The sequence below is a fragment of the Hemitrygon akajei genome, chromosome 6, assembly GCF_048418815.1.
Source record: "Hemitrygon akajei chromosome 6, sHemAka1.3, whole genome shotgun sequence".
NCBI lineage: Eukaryota > Metazoa > Chordata > Chondrichthyes > Myliobatiformes > Dasyatidae > Hemitrygon > Hemitrygon akajei.
In genome coordinates, this window is record NC_133129.1 from 1,385,283 (window position 1) to 1,403,527 (window position 18,245).

General features: G+C 44.1%; 1 protein-coding gene across 2 annotated transcripts in view; it reads left to right on the forward strand.

The window, feature by feature from the left end:
• Positions 1–3,188: 3,188 nt before the first annotated feature.
• The window catches only part of hmgcs1 (3-hydroxy-3-methylglutaryl-CoA synthase 1 (soluble)), a 41,790-nt gene continuing 26,733 nt past the window's right edge, over positions 3,189–18,245 (forward strand). The window contains exon 1 of one of the 2 annotated variants that reach the window (XM_073047775.1): positions 3,189–3,278. In XM_073047775.1, the coding sequence (XP_072903876.1) occupies positions 3,208–3,278 (71 nt within the window). In that variant the 5' untranslated portion in view covers positions 3,189–3,207. Of the gene's footprint in view, positions 3,279–8,625; positions 8,782–18,245 lie in introns of those variants that run through there. The other variant, XM_073047776.1, reaches the window with a different exon arrangement.

The window sequence follows — 18,245 nt, forward strand, 5'->3', positions numbered from 1 at the left end:
ACTCTTAATCTCATGTTCTTGGTATTTATTTATTGCTTGCTTGTTTATTTGTTTTTTTTAATTTATTCACACAGTTAGTGTCTTTTGTTCTCTGGTTGAACGCCCAAGTTGGTGCTGTCTTCCATTGATTCTATTATGGATTTACTGAGAACGCCCACAATAAAATTAATCCTATGGTTGTTTATGGTGAATATATGTACGTTGATACTAAATTTACTTTGAACTTTGAACTTGAGTCACTGAGGATGCTCAACAGCTGTGGCAGGGCTTGCATGCTATCACCTTTACAAAGTGAAACCAAGCAACATAGATGACAAGGCTTCGCACCCGGATGAGCTCAATACCTTCTATGTTCACTTTGAGCGTCAAAACATGGAAGAACCATCACAAACTCCTGACAGCCCTGATGATATCTTGATTTCTGTCTCTGAGGCTGACGTGAGAGCAGTCTTCAGGAGGATCAATTTACGGAAAGCATCGGACCAGACAGGGTACCTGGCCAAGTACTAAAGATATGGCTAGAGTGGTCACTGATATCCTTAACATCTCGCTTTAGCAGTTCGAGTTACCTACCTGCTTCAAACAGGCTTCAATCACACCCGTGCCTATATATATATATGTTTACTGTAATTGATAGATTTTATTATTATATATAAAACAATGTGCTGGCTGGTAGAGTAGTGGCATCAGCGCTGGACTTCGGAGCAAAGGCTCCTGAGTTCAAATCCGGCCGGCTCCAAAAACCTGGAGAGGGATGGGCTCCGCCAGGTTTCAGATGCCCAAGATACGCCCAATGAGCAATCACCGAAAAGATCGGTGCAAATAGCTTGTCATGACGGCACCCGACAACTTCACACACGCACGCACGCACGCACACACACATACAAATAATGTACCGCTGCCACAAAACAAATCTCACAACATATGCCAATGAAACCTAATTCTAATTCTGATTCCTGATTCTGAAACTTAATTCCCATCCAGCAGAAGATACAAAACTTTGAATGTATGTATCACCATGTTTAAGGACAGTTCTACCCCGCTGCTATAAGACTGTTGAGCAATCCCCTGGTACAACAACATGAACGTTTGACCTCACAATTTACCTTCTTGTGAACTTGCTCCTTATTGTCAGCCTGCACTGCAATTTCTATAACTTACACTTTGTCCTGTATTCTGTTACTGTTTTCCGTCGTTCTACCTCAATGCACTGTGCAATAGTTTGATCTGTGTGGACAGTATGCAAGTCAAGTTTTTCACTGTATCTCAGTTCACGTGACAATAATAAACTAATTCCAATTCCATTTAGAATTGGTCTTTAATAAATGCCCTCTAGTTTATCTACCTCTGACACAGGGAAATAAATTCCTGTTGTCTATCTTCAGTTTTATTTTCTTCTATCGTGTCCATTCTTATCCTCCTCGACTGCAGAGAGAACAGACTGAGCCCCTCCAGTCCCCAGAAATGTGAGACATTCCATCCCAGGCAACATCCTGCTGAGTCTCCTCTGCACTCTCTCCAATGCTGTCACATCATTTTTGTAGGGTGGTAACCAGAAATGCTCACAGTAGTCTAGCTCTGGTCTAACCGAGGTTTTATAAATTGGCACGTAACCTCCCTGGTTATAATAAACACAAAGTACACTGCAGATGCTGTGGTCAATTTACACGTACAAAAGCTGGATGAACTCAGCAGGTCAGGCAGCATCCGTTGAAATGAGCAGTCAACGGATGCTGCCCAACTTGCTGAGTTCCTCCAGCTTTTGTACGTGTTGACCTCCCTGGTTATGACTGGTTGCTTCACGGCCTGGTATGGAAACACCGATGCCTTTGAATGGAAAATCCTCCAAAAATAGTGGATATGGTCATCATGGGTGAAGCCCTCCCCACCATTGAGCACATCTACACAAAACATTGTAGCAAGAAAGCTGCATTTATCATCAGGGGCCCCCACCACTCAGGCCATGCTATCTTCTCACTGTGCTGCCACCAGGAAGAAGGTACAGGAGCCTCAGGACCCACACCACCAGATTCAGGAACAGTTATTCCCCCTCAACCATCAGGCTCTTGAACCAGAGGGATAACTTCACTCAAATTCACCTGCCCCATCATTGAAATATTCAACTCACTTTCAAGGACACTTCATCTCATGTTTGAGATATTTATTGCTTATTTATTTATTCTGATGACAATTATTTTGTATTCTCTTTTCTATTTGCACATGGGTTGTTTGCCCGTCCCATTGGGTGTGAACTTTCATTGATTCTATTGTGTTTCTTGGATTTATTGTGCATGCCCACAAGAAAACAAATCTTAGGGTTGTATATGATGACATATATGTATTTTGATAATAAATTTACTTTGATCTTGGAATAGTGTTACAGTTAAGAGAAAGTGCACTGCAGACAGACAATAAGGTCCAAGGCATAAGAGGTATAATCTATATACTGTATTGTATTAGGGGACCATTCAATAGTCTTATAGAAGCTGTCATTGAGCCTGGTGATCCGTGCTTTCAGGCTTTTGTATCTTCTGCCCTGTGGGAGAGGGGAGAAGACAGAATGTCTGGGGTGGGTGGGGATCTTTGATTATGTTGGTTGCTTTAAGGAGACAGTGAGAGTGTAGACAGAGTCTATAGAGACTCTCTATAGACTTTCTATAGGCTGTTTTCCATGATGTTGTGTTATGTGTTCATAACTCTGTACAATTGGAAGTTGCTACACCAAGCTATGATATATCTGGTGAGTTTTACAGGGCCGCAGGGAATGGGTAGGGAGGGGCCATGGATGTATTTCTGAACAAAGATGATAATCTTTAATTTACTGTACTGAATTTAGTTTTAAGTCTTTGCATCCGTGGTTCCTCGGTTTTTCTCTGTAGGCCTTCTCTCGTAACCGGGACAACCGTCTCCAGGGGCGACCGCTGGCATCGAGCGCTCGAGCCCGATGAGCTTGAGGTCTAGCGCTGTGATTGGCCGCCGTCCCCTCTCACCAGATGACGGTCTCGCTCACACCATTGCAGACCCATTCACAAAGAGAGAGGGGCTGCCCTCGCTGGTTCCCATTGGCTGATCCCTGCGCTTCCGATCGCGCCAGCCGCCACGTCTACTGGTCCATTGGTTGATGTGTCTATCGGTCACGTCGATTGACAACCTCCCCATACACATCAGGTTTGGTTGTGGTATATAAAACTAGGTGGCATTGTGCAGATGAATACCAGTGCAGTGCGAGAATACCAGGGCAGTTGTCAGAGTGAGCGCCGTGGGCACACGTCAAACAGGTAAAAATAAATAATCGGATCGGCTCCATAAAGATAAACGTTTTGTTTTACAAATATGAAAAATTAATCATTTTCGATCTATTTTTTATTGGTTATTTTGTATGCATTGGCTCCCTAAATGAGCAAGTAAGTTATTTCGGATCTTGCGTACCCGTAACCGAGCTCTATTTTAATACGTATATGTTTATAATTCACCCTGGATTTAGATATATTTTATGATTTTGTTGCAGGAGAAATTATGAGCCGTGCAATCATTTCAGTGTTGCTGAGATCTAGGCTAGTATCACTATGGACATACGATCAATTTTTGTATATAAGCAGTCAGTATTTATGTATATTGTGTTGTAATTTTATTCCTGTATTCTTTCTGTTATTGTGGGGGTTTTTTTGCACTACATCAGATCCAGAGTAACTTTACACGTGTGTACTGGAAATGACCTGATACAATCTTGAATCAAGTTGACTGATTCACAATTCACATTCATTCAAACTGCGGGAAACAATGCATTTAAAAATACCCATACGAATAAATATCTCTGAGTGATGAGATAGCGGCTGATATTTCCCAGAGGTGTGTCTGTACAGTGTCAAGATGAAGGAATTACGGTTTTTGTGATTTATGCTGAGGGTGAATTGGTGTGACTAGGTTCTCCGAGGGCTGAGGATTTTCATATTCTTGTTCTTTTTCTCCCCAAAGACGTTGAGTTAGTCGTCAATCCCACTCCACTCTCACAAGTTCAAGATTATTGTAGGTGTATACAAGGTTCATTGTTTCATTTGGTTGTATATATGTACTATACACAATCTTTGTCTCCGGAGATACCCAGCAGACAGTAAAACCTGCCCAAGGGATCACTGGGGTCGACTCCCCCACACATGTTATATGTGTATTCTGTGCTTCACTCCCTGCTCTGGAGAAATGTCTCGTTTGATGGGGCACATGTACATAGTTTAAATGACAACAAACTTGCCTTGACAATTACAGTGACGTTTACTGGGAGTGTTGTAGATGAAGGGCCCAAAGCGTTGTGAGGATCCCGACCACCCACAATCCCACAATCTCTCCGACCCACCACCGTCAGGACGGAGGGAAGGGAGCATCAGCACCAGGACTGACGGACTGGGTAACAGCTTCTTCCCCCAGGCTGGGATGGGAGACTGATGAACACCCTGCCTCCACCGAGGTCTCGTCACTACCACAGGGAGCTGTTTGCCATGCACTGCATGAATTTTGAATTACATTATATTAATTTGTGGGAATATTTTGTTTTATGAGCTGTGTTGTGTGGGTGTTGTGTTGTGTGGTGCAGAGGAACTGTTTCATTTGGTTGTAGATATGTACAGTCAGATGGCAATAAACGTGAACTTGACTTGAATCTTCTCTACACCCTCTCCAGTGTCATAGTTACTGTACTGAAAGTGTTCAACAGCCTGAGCTGGTGTGTTTGACAGGGAATTCTACAGTGAACCCTCTCCAGTGTAATACTTACTGTACTGAAAGTGTTCAACTGCCTGAGCTGATGTGTTTGTGAAGGAATTCTACAGTAAACCCTCTCCAGTGTCATAGTTACTGTACTGAAAGTGTTCAACAGCCTGAGCTGGTGTGTTTGACAGGGAATTCTACAGTGAACCCTCTCCAGTGTAATACTTACTGTACTGAAAGTGTTCAACTGCCTGAGCTGGTGTGTTTGACAGGGAATTCTACAGTGAACCCTCTCCAGTGTAAATACTTACTGTACTAAAAGTGTTCAACAGCCTGAGCTGGTGTGTTTGACAGGAAATTCTACAGTGAACCCTCTCCAGTGTCATACTTACTGTACTGAAAGCGTTTAACAGCCTGAGCTGGTGTGTTTGACAGGGAATTCTGCAGTGAACCCTGCTTATATATAAAGATTGGATAGTGATCTGTTTACTGTTTACCTGTGTTATATTTTTGTTATTACATTTTGTTAATGTATTTGTGGTAATCCTTTGCTTTATGAGCTGTGTGTGATGTATGTTGTGTGGGTGCAGCGTGGTCCGGAGGGACGTTGTTTCGTTTGGTTGTAGATATGTACAGTAAGATGACAATAAACGTGAACGTGAGCTGCCTGTACACTGCTGGCAATCGGTGATCCTGAGTTGTCTCTTACCACAGTGGCTGTGGGAGCAAATTGCATACCTGCCTTCAACGGTTTGTATTTCCCAACTTGTCCTCTGAGAGATAACAACCATGTCCTTTTATCATATACAGTGCATCCCTGTGGCACCATGAGGTTCTGTTCTCCGAAGACTGTCGGGATTCCCATTTTCCTCCATTCTGTGAATCCTTAACAAGAATGTGCAAAGGTTGTTTTTTACAGTTTGTGTTTATTTAGTTATTTTTATATAAATTCTGTAAGATGGAAATTTTATCAAGGATCAACTTTATTTTTCACATACATTGACATGTATTAGGAATTTTCTGTGGTGTGTTGGCGTGACTTGTAACAAAAACAACCTTCAACGATTATAAGGAATAATTAATTCTATAAAGTTAGAGTTTAAAGTATGGATATGGAATAAAATGTGCATAAATAAATAAATAAATACCAGCATGCGTTTACAGAGCAGTGACTGAGGTACTAGATAGAGGGGTGGGGGGGGTCTAACTAGAATGGTTGATCAGATTAATTCACTGGGGAAAGAAACTTCTAAGGTGTGAAATTTTTGCTTTAATACTCCAATTGGGAAATCTGGGAATATTTTACACGTGATTTGGGAATTCCGTAAGGGTGAATTTCAGTTACTCAAACTGCTGTAACACAGAGTATACAGTATTATCAACCATTACTTTATTTGTCGCATGTACATGGAAACAGACAGTGATATTTGTGTCGGCGATCAACACAGTCCAAGGTTGTGCTGGGGGCAGCCCGCAAGCGCCAACATGTCATGTCCACAACTCTTAACCCCTAACCGGTACAGCTTCGGGATGTGGGAGGAAACCAGAGCACCCGGAGGAAACCTACGTGGTCTTGGGGAGAACGTGCGTACTGTTTACAGACAACGGCAGGGATTGAACCCCAGTCACTGGGGCTGTAAAGTGTTTAGGTAGCTGCTAGTCTACCACGGATCTACAGTTATATTTATTTTATTTATTTAGAGGCTCAGCGCAGAACAGGCCCTTCCAGCCCACCGATTTAACCCGAGCCTAATCACAGGACAATTTACAATAACCAGTTCACCTAGTAACCGGTACATCTTTGGACTGTTGGAGAAAACCAGAACACCCGGAGAAAACCAATGCCCACATGAAGGAACGTATAAATTTACAGAGACATTGGAAATCCGATGCCGAGCTTTATAGTATCACTACACTACCGTGGCATATATTCCTAATATCATCGCTATTTCTATCTTTATATAATAAAACTACTTTATATAACTTTAATAGATGGTTTTATACAAATTCTGAGAGATGAAGATGTATTTCGTATCACAGATAGTTTGCCAGTGGTTCATGAGTTCCATAAGAGTGAGTTTCAGTTATTGGAAGTGTCCTTACACTGAGTACACTGTAGAATTCCCTGTCAAACACACCAGTTCAGGCTGTTGAACACTTCCAGTACAGTAAGTATTTACACTGGAGAGGGTTCACTGTAGAAATCCTTCTCAAACACACCAGCTCAGGCTGTTGAACACTTTCAGTACAGTAACTATTACCATGGAGAGGGTTCACTGTAGAAATTCTTCTCTAACACACCAGTTCAGGCTGTTGAACACTTTCAGTACAGTAAGTATTTACACTGAAGAGGGTGCAGAGGAGATTCAAATCAAGTTCGTTTATTATCTGCAAAAGTCTTAGGCACCCGAGATTTTTTATCTGGTTTCAGATGGTATGGCCTCCACAGAGCCCAGATCTCAACATCATCGAGACTGTCTGGGAGTACCTGGAGAGACAGAAGCAAGCGAGACAGCCAAAAACTGCAGAAGAACTGTGGCAAGTTCTCCAAGATATTTGGAACAATCTGCCAGCTGATCTTTAAAAATTTCTTTATTATTAATAAAACTGCATGACAATGTACCTAACAGAATACATGCAGTTTTAAAGGGAAAGAGCGGTCACACCAAATATTGATTTTTTTAAGTTTATTGTTTTTTATAGTAAATTTTTTGATATTTAGAAACTTATTATTTCATAATTTTTCAAAGCATCTTTGCTTTACAGTTTTTTTACATATGCCTATATTCAATCAAATGAATATGTGCCCCCCTAAACATATATCACACACAGCACATAAAACAAAATGTTACCACAATCAAGTTTATAGCAGGTAAGTCTCATTAGTCTCACAGCCTGAGGGAAGAAGCTGTTACCCAGTCTGGCAGTCCTAGCCCTGATGTTCCTGTACCTCCTTCCTGGAGTGGGTCAAAGAGATTGTGGGCTGGGTGGTCGGGATCCTCAACAAAACTTCTACAACGCTCCTGGTAAATATCACAAATAGGGGGAAGGGAGAACCCAGTGATCCTCTCAGTGCTTTTTAGATGGTGCGTTTTGAGGGGCATGTTGGTTATGAGAATGGATTGGGTGTGTTTCTTGGAACAGAGAGGGCTGGAGGTGACTAAACAAAGTTATGAGGGGCAAAGAAAGGGCAGGTATTTGAAAATCTATCCAAAGCAGAGGGATTTATAATGAGAGGCATCTACTTCAGGTAAGGGGTAGGGAAAATTTAGAGGAGGTTTACCGCCCCACCACGAAAACCTAATTCCAATTCTGTCCACCTTTCTATGAAACATTGTCATTGTAAGACTTCCTCTGGAAACTCAGTCCACATAACTACCACCCTAATTTAAACAAACTTCCCAGTTAAATCTCTGCCCTCTCACTTTAACCCTATGGTCTCTAATTCTGGATTCCCTACTCCTGGGGAAAAAAACTTAACATTTATCCTATCTCTGCCCCTCATGCTTTAAAAAGACTTCTGTGGACATTACTGGTTTTCCCTCCTCCTGCTGGGACTGTTTCTGTTGCTATTCCCTCCTCCAGCTGGGACTGTTTCTGCTGGTATTCCCTCCTCCAGCTGGGACTGTTTCTGTTGGTATTCCCTCCTCCTGCTGGGACTGTTTCTGCTGGTATTCCCTCCTCCTGCTGGGACTGTTTCTGCTGGTATTCCCTCCTCCAGCTGGGACTGTTTCTGCTGGTATTCCCTCCAGCTGGGACTGTTTCTGCTGGTATTCCCTCCAGCTGGGACTCTTTCTGTTGGTATTCCCTCATGCTGGGATTGGTGCTGCCGCTCCCCCGACCTTCATGCAGGAGACGGTAGAACGCGCATGCCCAGTCTATACCCCGCATTCAGCGCACATGCGCATTCTGCTCCCGCCTCTCCAAGATGGCGGCGGCCATGGCGGTCGGCTTGGGGTCGCAGGCGGCGGGATCCGAATGAAGCGCCGGTGCGGCTGTTAAGCGCCCGGGTTCGGAGCTCGGTCGGTGGTTGATGCCGGACAAGACGGCTTGTGGGCTGGCGCTGAGTCTCGGGCTCAGGTGAGCGGCGGTGCGGGCAGAGAACGAGTTTCTTGATGCCGCCAACTCTTTCCTCTCCCGCCTTGTGGGGGGTGGGGGGATCGGGCACAGCATGATCCATTCGGCGAGGGGGCAGGAGGAGGCCCTTCGGCCTGACGTATCCCTGTCAGTCACGAGACGCCGCGCCCTGGCGGATTGTCCCTGCCTGCTGGGGCACGGCTGCTAGAGGGGTGGCGGGGGTTGTCGGGAGCAGCCCCGGTATGGCGGAAGGGGAACAGAATGCGATGTTTTGCCGAGGCTACTCAGCTTCTCTAGTCTTTTCTAGCATTCTCTGTAAATATCTTTTGTGTGTGTATCAGGCCAAATCAGCATTTTTTGCACGTCTTAAGGTGGTGGCGAGCTGTCTCCTTGAACCGTTGCAGTCCTTACGATGTGGGTAGCAGTCACGACGCTGTTAGGGGAGGGAGGGAGTTATCGGATTTTGACCCAGTGACGGTGAAGGAACAGGGGTGGATTTCCAAGTCAGGACGGTCTGTGACCTGGAGGGAATTACCAGTGGGTGGTGCTGTCTGAGCAATTTCGGTGTCTGTCCTCTAGACCAGATAAACAGCTGCTACTGTGTGTCGTGATGATGTGAGGGAACGGTTGTAGATCTGGAGCTGACCAGGTGGGCTCCTGTGTACTGTACGATGTCGAGTTTCTTAGTAATCAGAATTAGATCTATGTCTCTAACACCTTAGGAAGTTATTGCATTGCTGTATCAGTGCAGTGCCGAGGCTCTAATACTATAAATTATAAAAATGAATAGGGCAAAGTGCAATGTTCATGGACCATAGAAGTGGAAGTGGAAGCAATCGTTTCTGAATTGTTGTGTGTGGGACTTTAGACCCTGTACCTGACCCTCTCTGAATCGTGTATGGAGCTTTACAAACTGTACTTGACCCTCGCTGAGTCGAGTGTGAGACCCTGTACCTGACCGTCTCTGAATCGTGTGTGTGGGACTTTTGATCCTGTACCTGATCCTATTTGAATTGTGTGTGGGACTTTAGACTCTGTACTCGATCCTCTGAATCATTGTGTGTTTAGGCTGCACTCTGAAGGTTGTTACAAGAAATGAAGCTGCACTGTTTGATGTGAAATCATACAAAAATGTGTCTCTGGTGACAAACAAGAAAATCTGAAGATGCTGGAAATCTGAGCACACTCACACACAATGCTGCAGGAGCTCAGCAGGCCAGGCAGCCTCCAGTAAAAGAGTACAGTTGATGTCTCAGGCAGAAACCCTTCAGCAGCACAGATCTATGGTGACATATGTGTACTTTGATATTAAAATTGCTTTGAGCTCTTTTTTTCCTGCCCTACATCCGTATCCCTCCATTCCTTTAAAGTCCAAAAATCTATCCGTCTGTGTTTAGTGAATTCTGTGACTGAGCCTCTACATTGCTTCACGTCACAATAGAGTTAAAGAACAAGAGGTGACCTCACCAGAGCTCTTAGTGGATTAATGTATGCTTAATTATGGAACAAATTTAGTTATGTCTAAGACCTGGTGTTTCTGTGCTGTGTAGCATTTTTCATGTCTGAAGTACATTTATTATCAAAGTACATATGTCGTCAAGTCAAGTCACTTTTATTGCCATTTTGACCGTAAACTGCTGGTACAGTACACAGTAAAAACGAAACAACGTTCCTCCAGGAGCCTGGTGCTCCATGAAACAACACAAAACTACACCAGACTACGTGAAACAACACAAAACTACATTAAACTTAAGACATACACGGGACTTACATAAAGTGCACAAAACAGTGCAAGACAATTAATAAACAAGACAATAGGCACAGTAAAGGGCAAATTACAATATAATAATAAATGATGTAAATATAAACAATGTTTTAGCAGGGATTGAGAAAGAAATGAGCAAAAATTGCAAAGGAAGTGGAGTGGTGTTCAGTTGTGTGTGTGTGAATCCTGAGATTCATTTTCTTGTGGGCATTCACTGTAAATACAAATAAACACAATAGAATTTAAAAAAACTGCACAAAGCAGATAAACAACCAATGTGCAAATACAAAAAGAAAAAGAAAAACAACAATAGTAAGCAATAAATATTGAGAACATGAGATGAAGAGTCCTTGAAAGTGAGACCATAGGTTCTGGGAACAGATCAGTGCTGGGTGAATGAAGTTATCCTCTCTGGTTCAGGAGCCTGATGGTAGATAGATAGATAGATACTTTATTCATCCCCATGGGGAAATTCAACATTTTTTCCAATGTCCCATTGTTGTAGCAAAACTAATTACATACAATACTTAACTGTTGCTGAACCTGCTGCTGTGGGTCCTGAGGTTCTTGATGGATGTTGCTTTCTTGCGACAATGCTCCACGTAGACGTGTTCAATGGTGGTGAGCCTTTGAATGTTGTAATTTCTTATCTGGTTCCAGCCACTCGGGTAGGGTGATCATCCTGCCGCCTTTCCCTCTTCTGAGTCCACTAAGAGCTCTGGTGAGGTCACCTCTTGTTCTTTGACTCTATTCAGTGCAGGTTAAAGATGTAGTTTTAAATACAGATTAGCTTTATTTCTCACATACAGGGAAATACAGCATTTGTGTTAACATCAAAGTCAGAGCTGTTCTGGGGGCATCACCATGCTTCCAGTGCCAACATAGCATGCCCACAACGTACCCTAACCTGTGCATTGATGGTACGTGGGAGGAAACCCACTCAGTCACAGGGGGAACGTACAGACAGTGGTGGCAATTGAACAACGATCTCAGAGACTACTTGATCTCTTGTTATATGAAAAACCTGCAATTACTCCCAGTCTGTACGTGCTCTAAATAAGTAAATCTGTTTTTAAGGTTGAGTCTAAATTTAGTGCAGTATGCCGGCTGTGGTCCTTCTACGAAGGAGATGATATCCTCCAGATTTCATCCTGGGCCCTTTCTCTGAGAAAGCACAGGAGGTTGGTGTAACAGTTCTGAAGGATCTACAGTTGACGATCTGAGAGAGCGGCATTGCAACACCGCCAGCACTGGGACAGGATTGGCGTAGCCTGGATTTCTGTTCTCAGTTCTCCTGAGAAGGGTTTAAATCTGAAGTTCTTACCCTGAAGAAGTGTAAATCTCCTCTTCGACATGAGTTCAGTGAGACTCTCTGTGATCTCTGCTGTCCTCCAACTCTGTGGGCTCCTTCCCCTCCCCACATCTGTATTTTAGCTTCTTCACTGCCCCCCCCCCCCCCCCCGCAGCTTTTCTGTCCTGATGAAGGGTCTCGGGCCTAAACGATAGTTTATTACTTTGCATAGCTGCTGCCTGACCTGCTGAGCTCCCCCAGCATTGTGTGTGTGCGCTGCCCCTCTGATGGAAACCTTTTCTGCTGACGTATGAAAAGTACAAGCAGCTCAGCCCCGCCTGTGGTCAGCTTGCATTCCACGTAACCCTGCCACAATGTACAGAGAGCTTCTGGCAATCACATTTCAGTTTGGCTGCTTCCTTTATTGAATGTTCCAGACTGAGAAAGATTATTTGTCACATGCACATCGAAACGTGTCATTTGTGTCCGTCACCACCTCAGTCTACGTGCTGGGGGCAGCCTGCAAGTGGTCCCATCCTTCTGGTGCCAATGTAGCGTAACTGTAACTCCCCCTAACCTTTCAAATGGCCCTGTAAAGCATTATGCTAATTTTTAGATTACCGTGCTGGTATACAGTAGGAAAATTTTAAATAATTTTTCCTCTAAATTTTAATGCCAATAATTTCCATTCTGCACAGTCAGCAGTGACAGGACAATGAGTGAATTTATTTAACTGTTTGATTCTTTGGCTTTCATGTGTTTTGTTTTTTCAAAACATGCTCGATGTTAGCTCCCTGCTAGTACTTTGGTCTTTTAGGCTGTATTTGTTCTGCACCTTGGAGCTTTATTTACTGGTGTATATGTTGAGTAACAATGAACTTGAACTTGGATTCAAGTTAATAGAACAGTACAGCACAGGAACAGGCCCTTCAGCCCACAGTCTTGTGCTGGGCCAATTAAATTAATAATCAAATGCCCAACTAAACTGATCCCTTCTACCTACACAATGTCCATTTCCCTCACATTCATGTGTCAATCTAAGCGTCTCTTAAAAGGCCCTAGTATATCTACCTCTACCCCCCTCTCCGGGCAGTGTATGCCAGGCACCCACCACTCTCTGTGTGTTTTTATAAAAAAAAAAACAACTTGCCTCGCACACGTTATAAAATCATGCCCCCTGACTCTACAACGACGGGTCCCTCTGCTGTAATGCTTTTTTCCATAGTGTGATTAAAAGTTTGTTACAATCTGATTACCTGGCACCGGAAACATGGCATTACATAAAGGTAGACTCCAGCACATCCTCAATCTGTTTAGTCTTTGACGCAAACAACATACTTCACTGTCTACACACAAAGTACACTGCAGATGTTGTGGTCAAATGAACATGTACAAACAAGCTGGATGAACTCAGCAGGTTGGGCAACATCCATTGAAATGAGCAATCAACGTTTTGGGCCGAGACCCTTCGTCAGGACTGAAGAAGGAGGGGGCAGGGGCCCTATAAAGAAGGTGGGGGGGCAGTGGAAGGTGCCAGGTGAAAAAACAATCTGAGGAAAGATCAAGGGGGGGAGAGGAAGCAGGGAGAGGATAGGCTGGAGAGGTGAAGAAGGAATGTAAGGGGAAAGCACTATGGGTAGTAGAAGGAGGCAGAATCATGAGAGAGGTGATAGGCAGCTGGAAGAGGAGGCAGAGTGAAAGTGGGATGGGGGAAGGGGGGGGGGAGGGAATTACCGGAAGTTGGAGAATTCGATGTTCATACCAAGGGGCTGGAGACTACCCAGACGATATATGAGGTGTTGCTCCTCCAACCCGAGTTTGGCCTCATCATGGCAGTAGAGGAGACCATATATGGACATATCCGAATGGGAATGTGAAGCAGAGTTGAAGTGGGTGGCAACGGGGAGATCCTGTCTGTTGTGGCGGACGGAGCGTAGGTGCTTGACAAAGCAGTCCCCCAATCTGCGTCAGGTCTCGCCAACCTAGAGGAGGCCGTATTGGGAGCACAGGGTGATGCAATAGATGACCCCAACAGACTCACAAGTGAAGTGTTGCGAGACCCGACGCAGATTGGGGGACCGCTTCGTCGAGCACCTCCACTCCGTCTGCCACAATAGACAGGATCTCCCAGTTGCCACCCACTTCAACTCTGCTTCACATTCCCATTCAGATATGTCTATGTATGGCCGGTTTATGGTGGGCACTGATTAAAATCGGGACAGGTGGCAGAGAAGGAGTGAGTTATCGCCTTTGGTTCAGAAGCCTAATGGTTGAGGGGTAATAACTGTTGCTGAGGCTCCTGTACCACCTTCCTGATGGTAGCAGTGAGAAGGGAGCATAGCCTGGATGGTGTGGTCCACAGAACCCTCAGTTAATGGTAGGGGTCCATGGCATAAAAAAGGTTGGGAATCCCTGGTGTGGGTCCTTGATGATGTAAGCTGCTTTCTTGCGACAGTGCTCCATGTAGATGTGCTCATTGGTGGGGAGGACTTCACCTTTGATGAACTGGGCTGTATCCCTATGTTTTGTAGGATTTCCATTCAAGCAAAGCTTATAAAATTAGAGCCATACAGTATGGAAATGGCCCTTCGGCCCATCAAATCTCAACTGCACACACTTAGTAGTCACTTTATTAGGTACAGGAGTGGAACTCGGTGTGGTCTGCTGCTACTTCAAGGTCAAATGTACTGTGTGTTCAGAGATGCTCTTCTGCACACCACTGTTGTAACGTGTGGTTATGTGAGTTACTGTCCCCATCCTGTCAGCTTGAACCAGTCTGACCGCTCGCCTCTGACCTCTCTCATTGAGAAGGTGTTTTCTCCCATAGATCTGCCAGTCACTGGGCGCTTTTTGTTTCTTGCACCATTCTCTGTAAAGTCTAGAGACTGTTGTGTGTGAAAATCCTAGGAGATCGGCAGTTTCTGAGATACTCAAACCACCCTGTCTGGCACCATTAGTTATTCCACGATCAAAGTCACTTAGATCACAGATCTGAGATTTCGGCGGGTCCAGGTCCTTGCTGAGACAGGAGTTGATTCTAACCATAACCAACCTGTCAAAGCACTTCATCACCGTAGATGTGAGTGCCACTGGTCGATAGTCGTTAAGGCAGCTCACCCTGCTCTTGGGCACTGTTGCTCTTTTGAAGTAGGTGCGACTGTGACTGTAGCAATGAGAGACTGAAAATGTTTTTGAACAGCCCCCACCCCCGCTAGTTAATTGGCACAAGTTTGAGCCCTACCAGGTATTTATCAGGGCCTGTCACCTTTGAGGGTTAACCTTGAAAATCAGTCTGATGTTGGCCTTTGAAGCAGAGGTCACAGGGTCACCAGAAGCTGTTGGTATCCTCATAGCTGTAATTTTATTCTCCCTTTTAAAAGGCGTTGAGCTCATCTGGGATGAAGCATCACTGCCATTCGTGATGTTAGGTTTGGCTTTGTAGGAGGTAATGGCTTTCAAACTCTGTTGACGTGCATCAGATTCTGCCTCGAACCTCGTTCGGAATTGTTGCTTTGTTCTTGAGATATCCCTCCATAAGTTGAAAATGGCCTCCTTGTCTCCAGACTTAAAAACCACAGCCCTGATTAAAATCGGAATTTGTTCTCTTGCTACTCAGTAAGACCCTTCTCTGTCATGTGCACTAGGTCCAACGGGAAACAGATTAACACCCAAGAATCAAGTCTCACACCATCTTCAATTACCTACCTTCCCCTCAACATTAGTGGGCTTCCCTCAATATTTACCCAGCTTATTGATGGGTAAACATTACAAAGTTCGGACAGAAAGTCTACACAAAGCTGTAACTCATTTACATTGGCTTCAAAGCAGGCACTTTGAAATATAGGTGAAAGGGCAGGCTGGAGATTGCTTAAGCAAGATGACATTACAACTCCATAAATTATCCTGTATGATGTGAAGAAATGCTACAAAACTCCTTTGGGAGGATTAACAGACAAGTCTTGATGTCAAAAGAGGAGACTGTCAATTATGACACGGTAACGTAGTGGTTAGCACAACCGTTTTACAAAGTACAAAGTAAATTTATTATTGAAGTACATATACAAGTACAGGGCTTGACCCGTGATGGAGCTGACTGATTTTACAACTCTCTGCAGCTTATTTCAATCCTGTGCAGTAGCCACCCCCTCCCCCCCCCCCCCCCCCCCCACACCATACCTGTTTTGGATCAGTGAGATCCGTCCTGTCGAGACCCATCAGTCTCCTTTTCATTTCTATGACATCACCTCTTATTATTCGAGTGTCATGCAGCTCAACCATTCCATTTCAGAGAACTCTTTCATCCCATGGATAGACTTCCCCTGATCTACTTCCAGTGCAAGTCCTGTACGTAGAGTCAAACAGCACATAAACAGACCCTTCCGCCCAACTCGTACATGCTGACTGAGATATCTATCCAAACCAGTCCCATTGACTCAGAACCCTCCAAACCTTTCTTGTCCACGAACCTGTCCAAATGTTTTTTAAAATAGTAATTATTCCTGCCTCTGCCACTTCTTCTTAAACCTTTCCCCTCATCTTAAATCTGTGCCCTCTAGTTTTAGACTCCCCTCGATGTCCTCCTGAACAAGGTATTCACATTTCTCCCTGGTCAGCACCTTGTATAATTGTAAGAAAGAGTTGTCTAGTTTTATGTTCCATTCCCTTTCAAGAGGCCAGCATTTTGTTTGCTTCCTAATTACTTGCCGAGTGTTTGTAGACATAATTACAAGTTCATCAAAACACTGAAATGCGTTGTTTGCATCAACGGCTAACACTGTCCAAAAGCGTGCTGGGGGCAGCCTGCAAGTATTGTCACTCTTCTGATGCATATATAACCTGCTCACAGCTCACTTGCCCTAAGCCGTACATCTTTAGAACGTGGGAGGTAACTGAAGAACATGGAGGAAACACACATAGTGATGGGGAGAACGTATAAACTGGTTATAGAGGATGGCGGGAATTGAACAACAATTTCAAATGCAGTAATGGCGTTCTGCTATCCACTGTACTACTGTGCCACCCAACAGCACTGATTAATAGTCCTCTGTTTAAACGTCTTCCCTACCTAAGTGCCTACCCTTGCATTTCCAATACTCTGTCAAATTTTGGCCCTTTCGCTCCTGCTGGCTCGCTCGGTGAGAGTGCTGCATCACCAAAGAAGAATGGTAGTTGAGGAAAGCTTTTGCTATCTGACGCTGGCCCCACTGACCCGATGCCTGAGGTGGGTTGCCTCCTCTCTTCACAGAAATTAAAATCAGAAACAGCTTTGTCACCAGCATATGTCATAAAATTTGTTGTTTTGCAGCAGCAGTACATTGCAATATATAATAAAACTATAAATTATTTATATATCCAGGTTTCAGATCTGAGGGCTCAATTTTGGTTCAGAATGCTGTTCGCTTCAATTGTTTGCATGATTTGCATTGTTTTTCTTACATAGCAAGTGTTGGTTTTTTATTTTTATTTATTTTTTCTTTAATTGGGTTCTTTCGAGTTTCTTGCTTTGTGACAAATCTCACTGTTGTAAAAATTTATTTAATCTTTGATAATAAATGTACCTGAAATATAATTTAAAGGAACTATAAATTACAGTAAGTATATTTACAGCACTCTTCAAGTCTTAGACAGATATATATAGCTGGGGTGCCAAAGACTTTTGCACAGTACTTTATTTATCAACGCGGAGCAGAGAGCGAGTTTGTACATCTGGCGGGAGCGAAGGATGTTGGGAATGGTGAGGGCGGAGTGCTGCGGGAGGAATCAGGACGGGTGGCAGAGAAGGAGTGAGTTATCATCTTTGGTTCAGAAGCCTAATGGTTGAGGGGTAATAACTGTTGCTGAGGCTCCTGTACCACCTTCCTGATGGTAGCAGTGAGAAGGGAGCATAGCCTGGATGGTGTGGTCCACAGAACCCTCAGTTAATGGTAGGGGTCCATGGCATAAAAAAGGTTGGGAATCCCTGGTGTGGGTCCTTGATGATGTAAGCTGCTTTCTTGCGACAGTGCTCCATGTAGATGTGCTCATTGGTGGGGAGGACTTCACCTTTGATGAACTGGGCTGTATCCCTATGTTTTGTAGGATTTCCATTCAAGCAAAGCTTATAAAATTAGAGCCATACAGTATGGAAATGGCCCTTCGGCCCATCAAATCTCAACTGCACACACTTAGTAGTCACTTTATTAGGTACAGGAGTGGAACTCGGTGTGGTCTGCTGCTACTTCAAGGTCAAATGTACTGTGTGTTCAGAGATGCTCTTCTGCACACCACTGTTGTAAAGTGTGGTTATGTGAGTTACTGTCCCCATCCTGTCAGCTTGAACCAGTCTGACCGCTCGCCTCTGACCTCTCTCATTGAGAAGGTGTTTTCTCCCATAGATCTGCCAGTCACTGGGCGCTTTTTGTTTCTTGCACC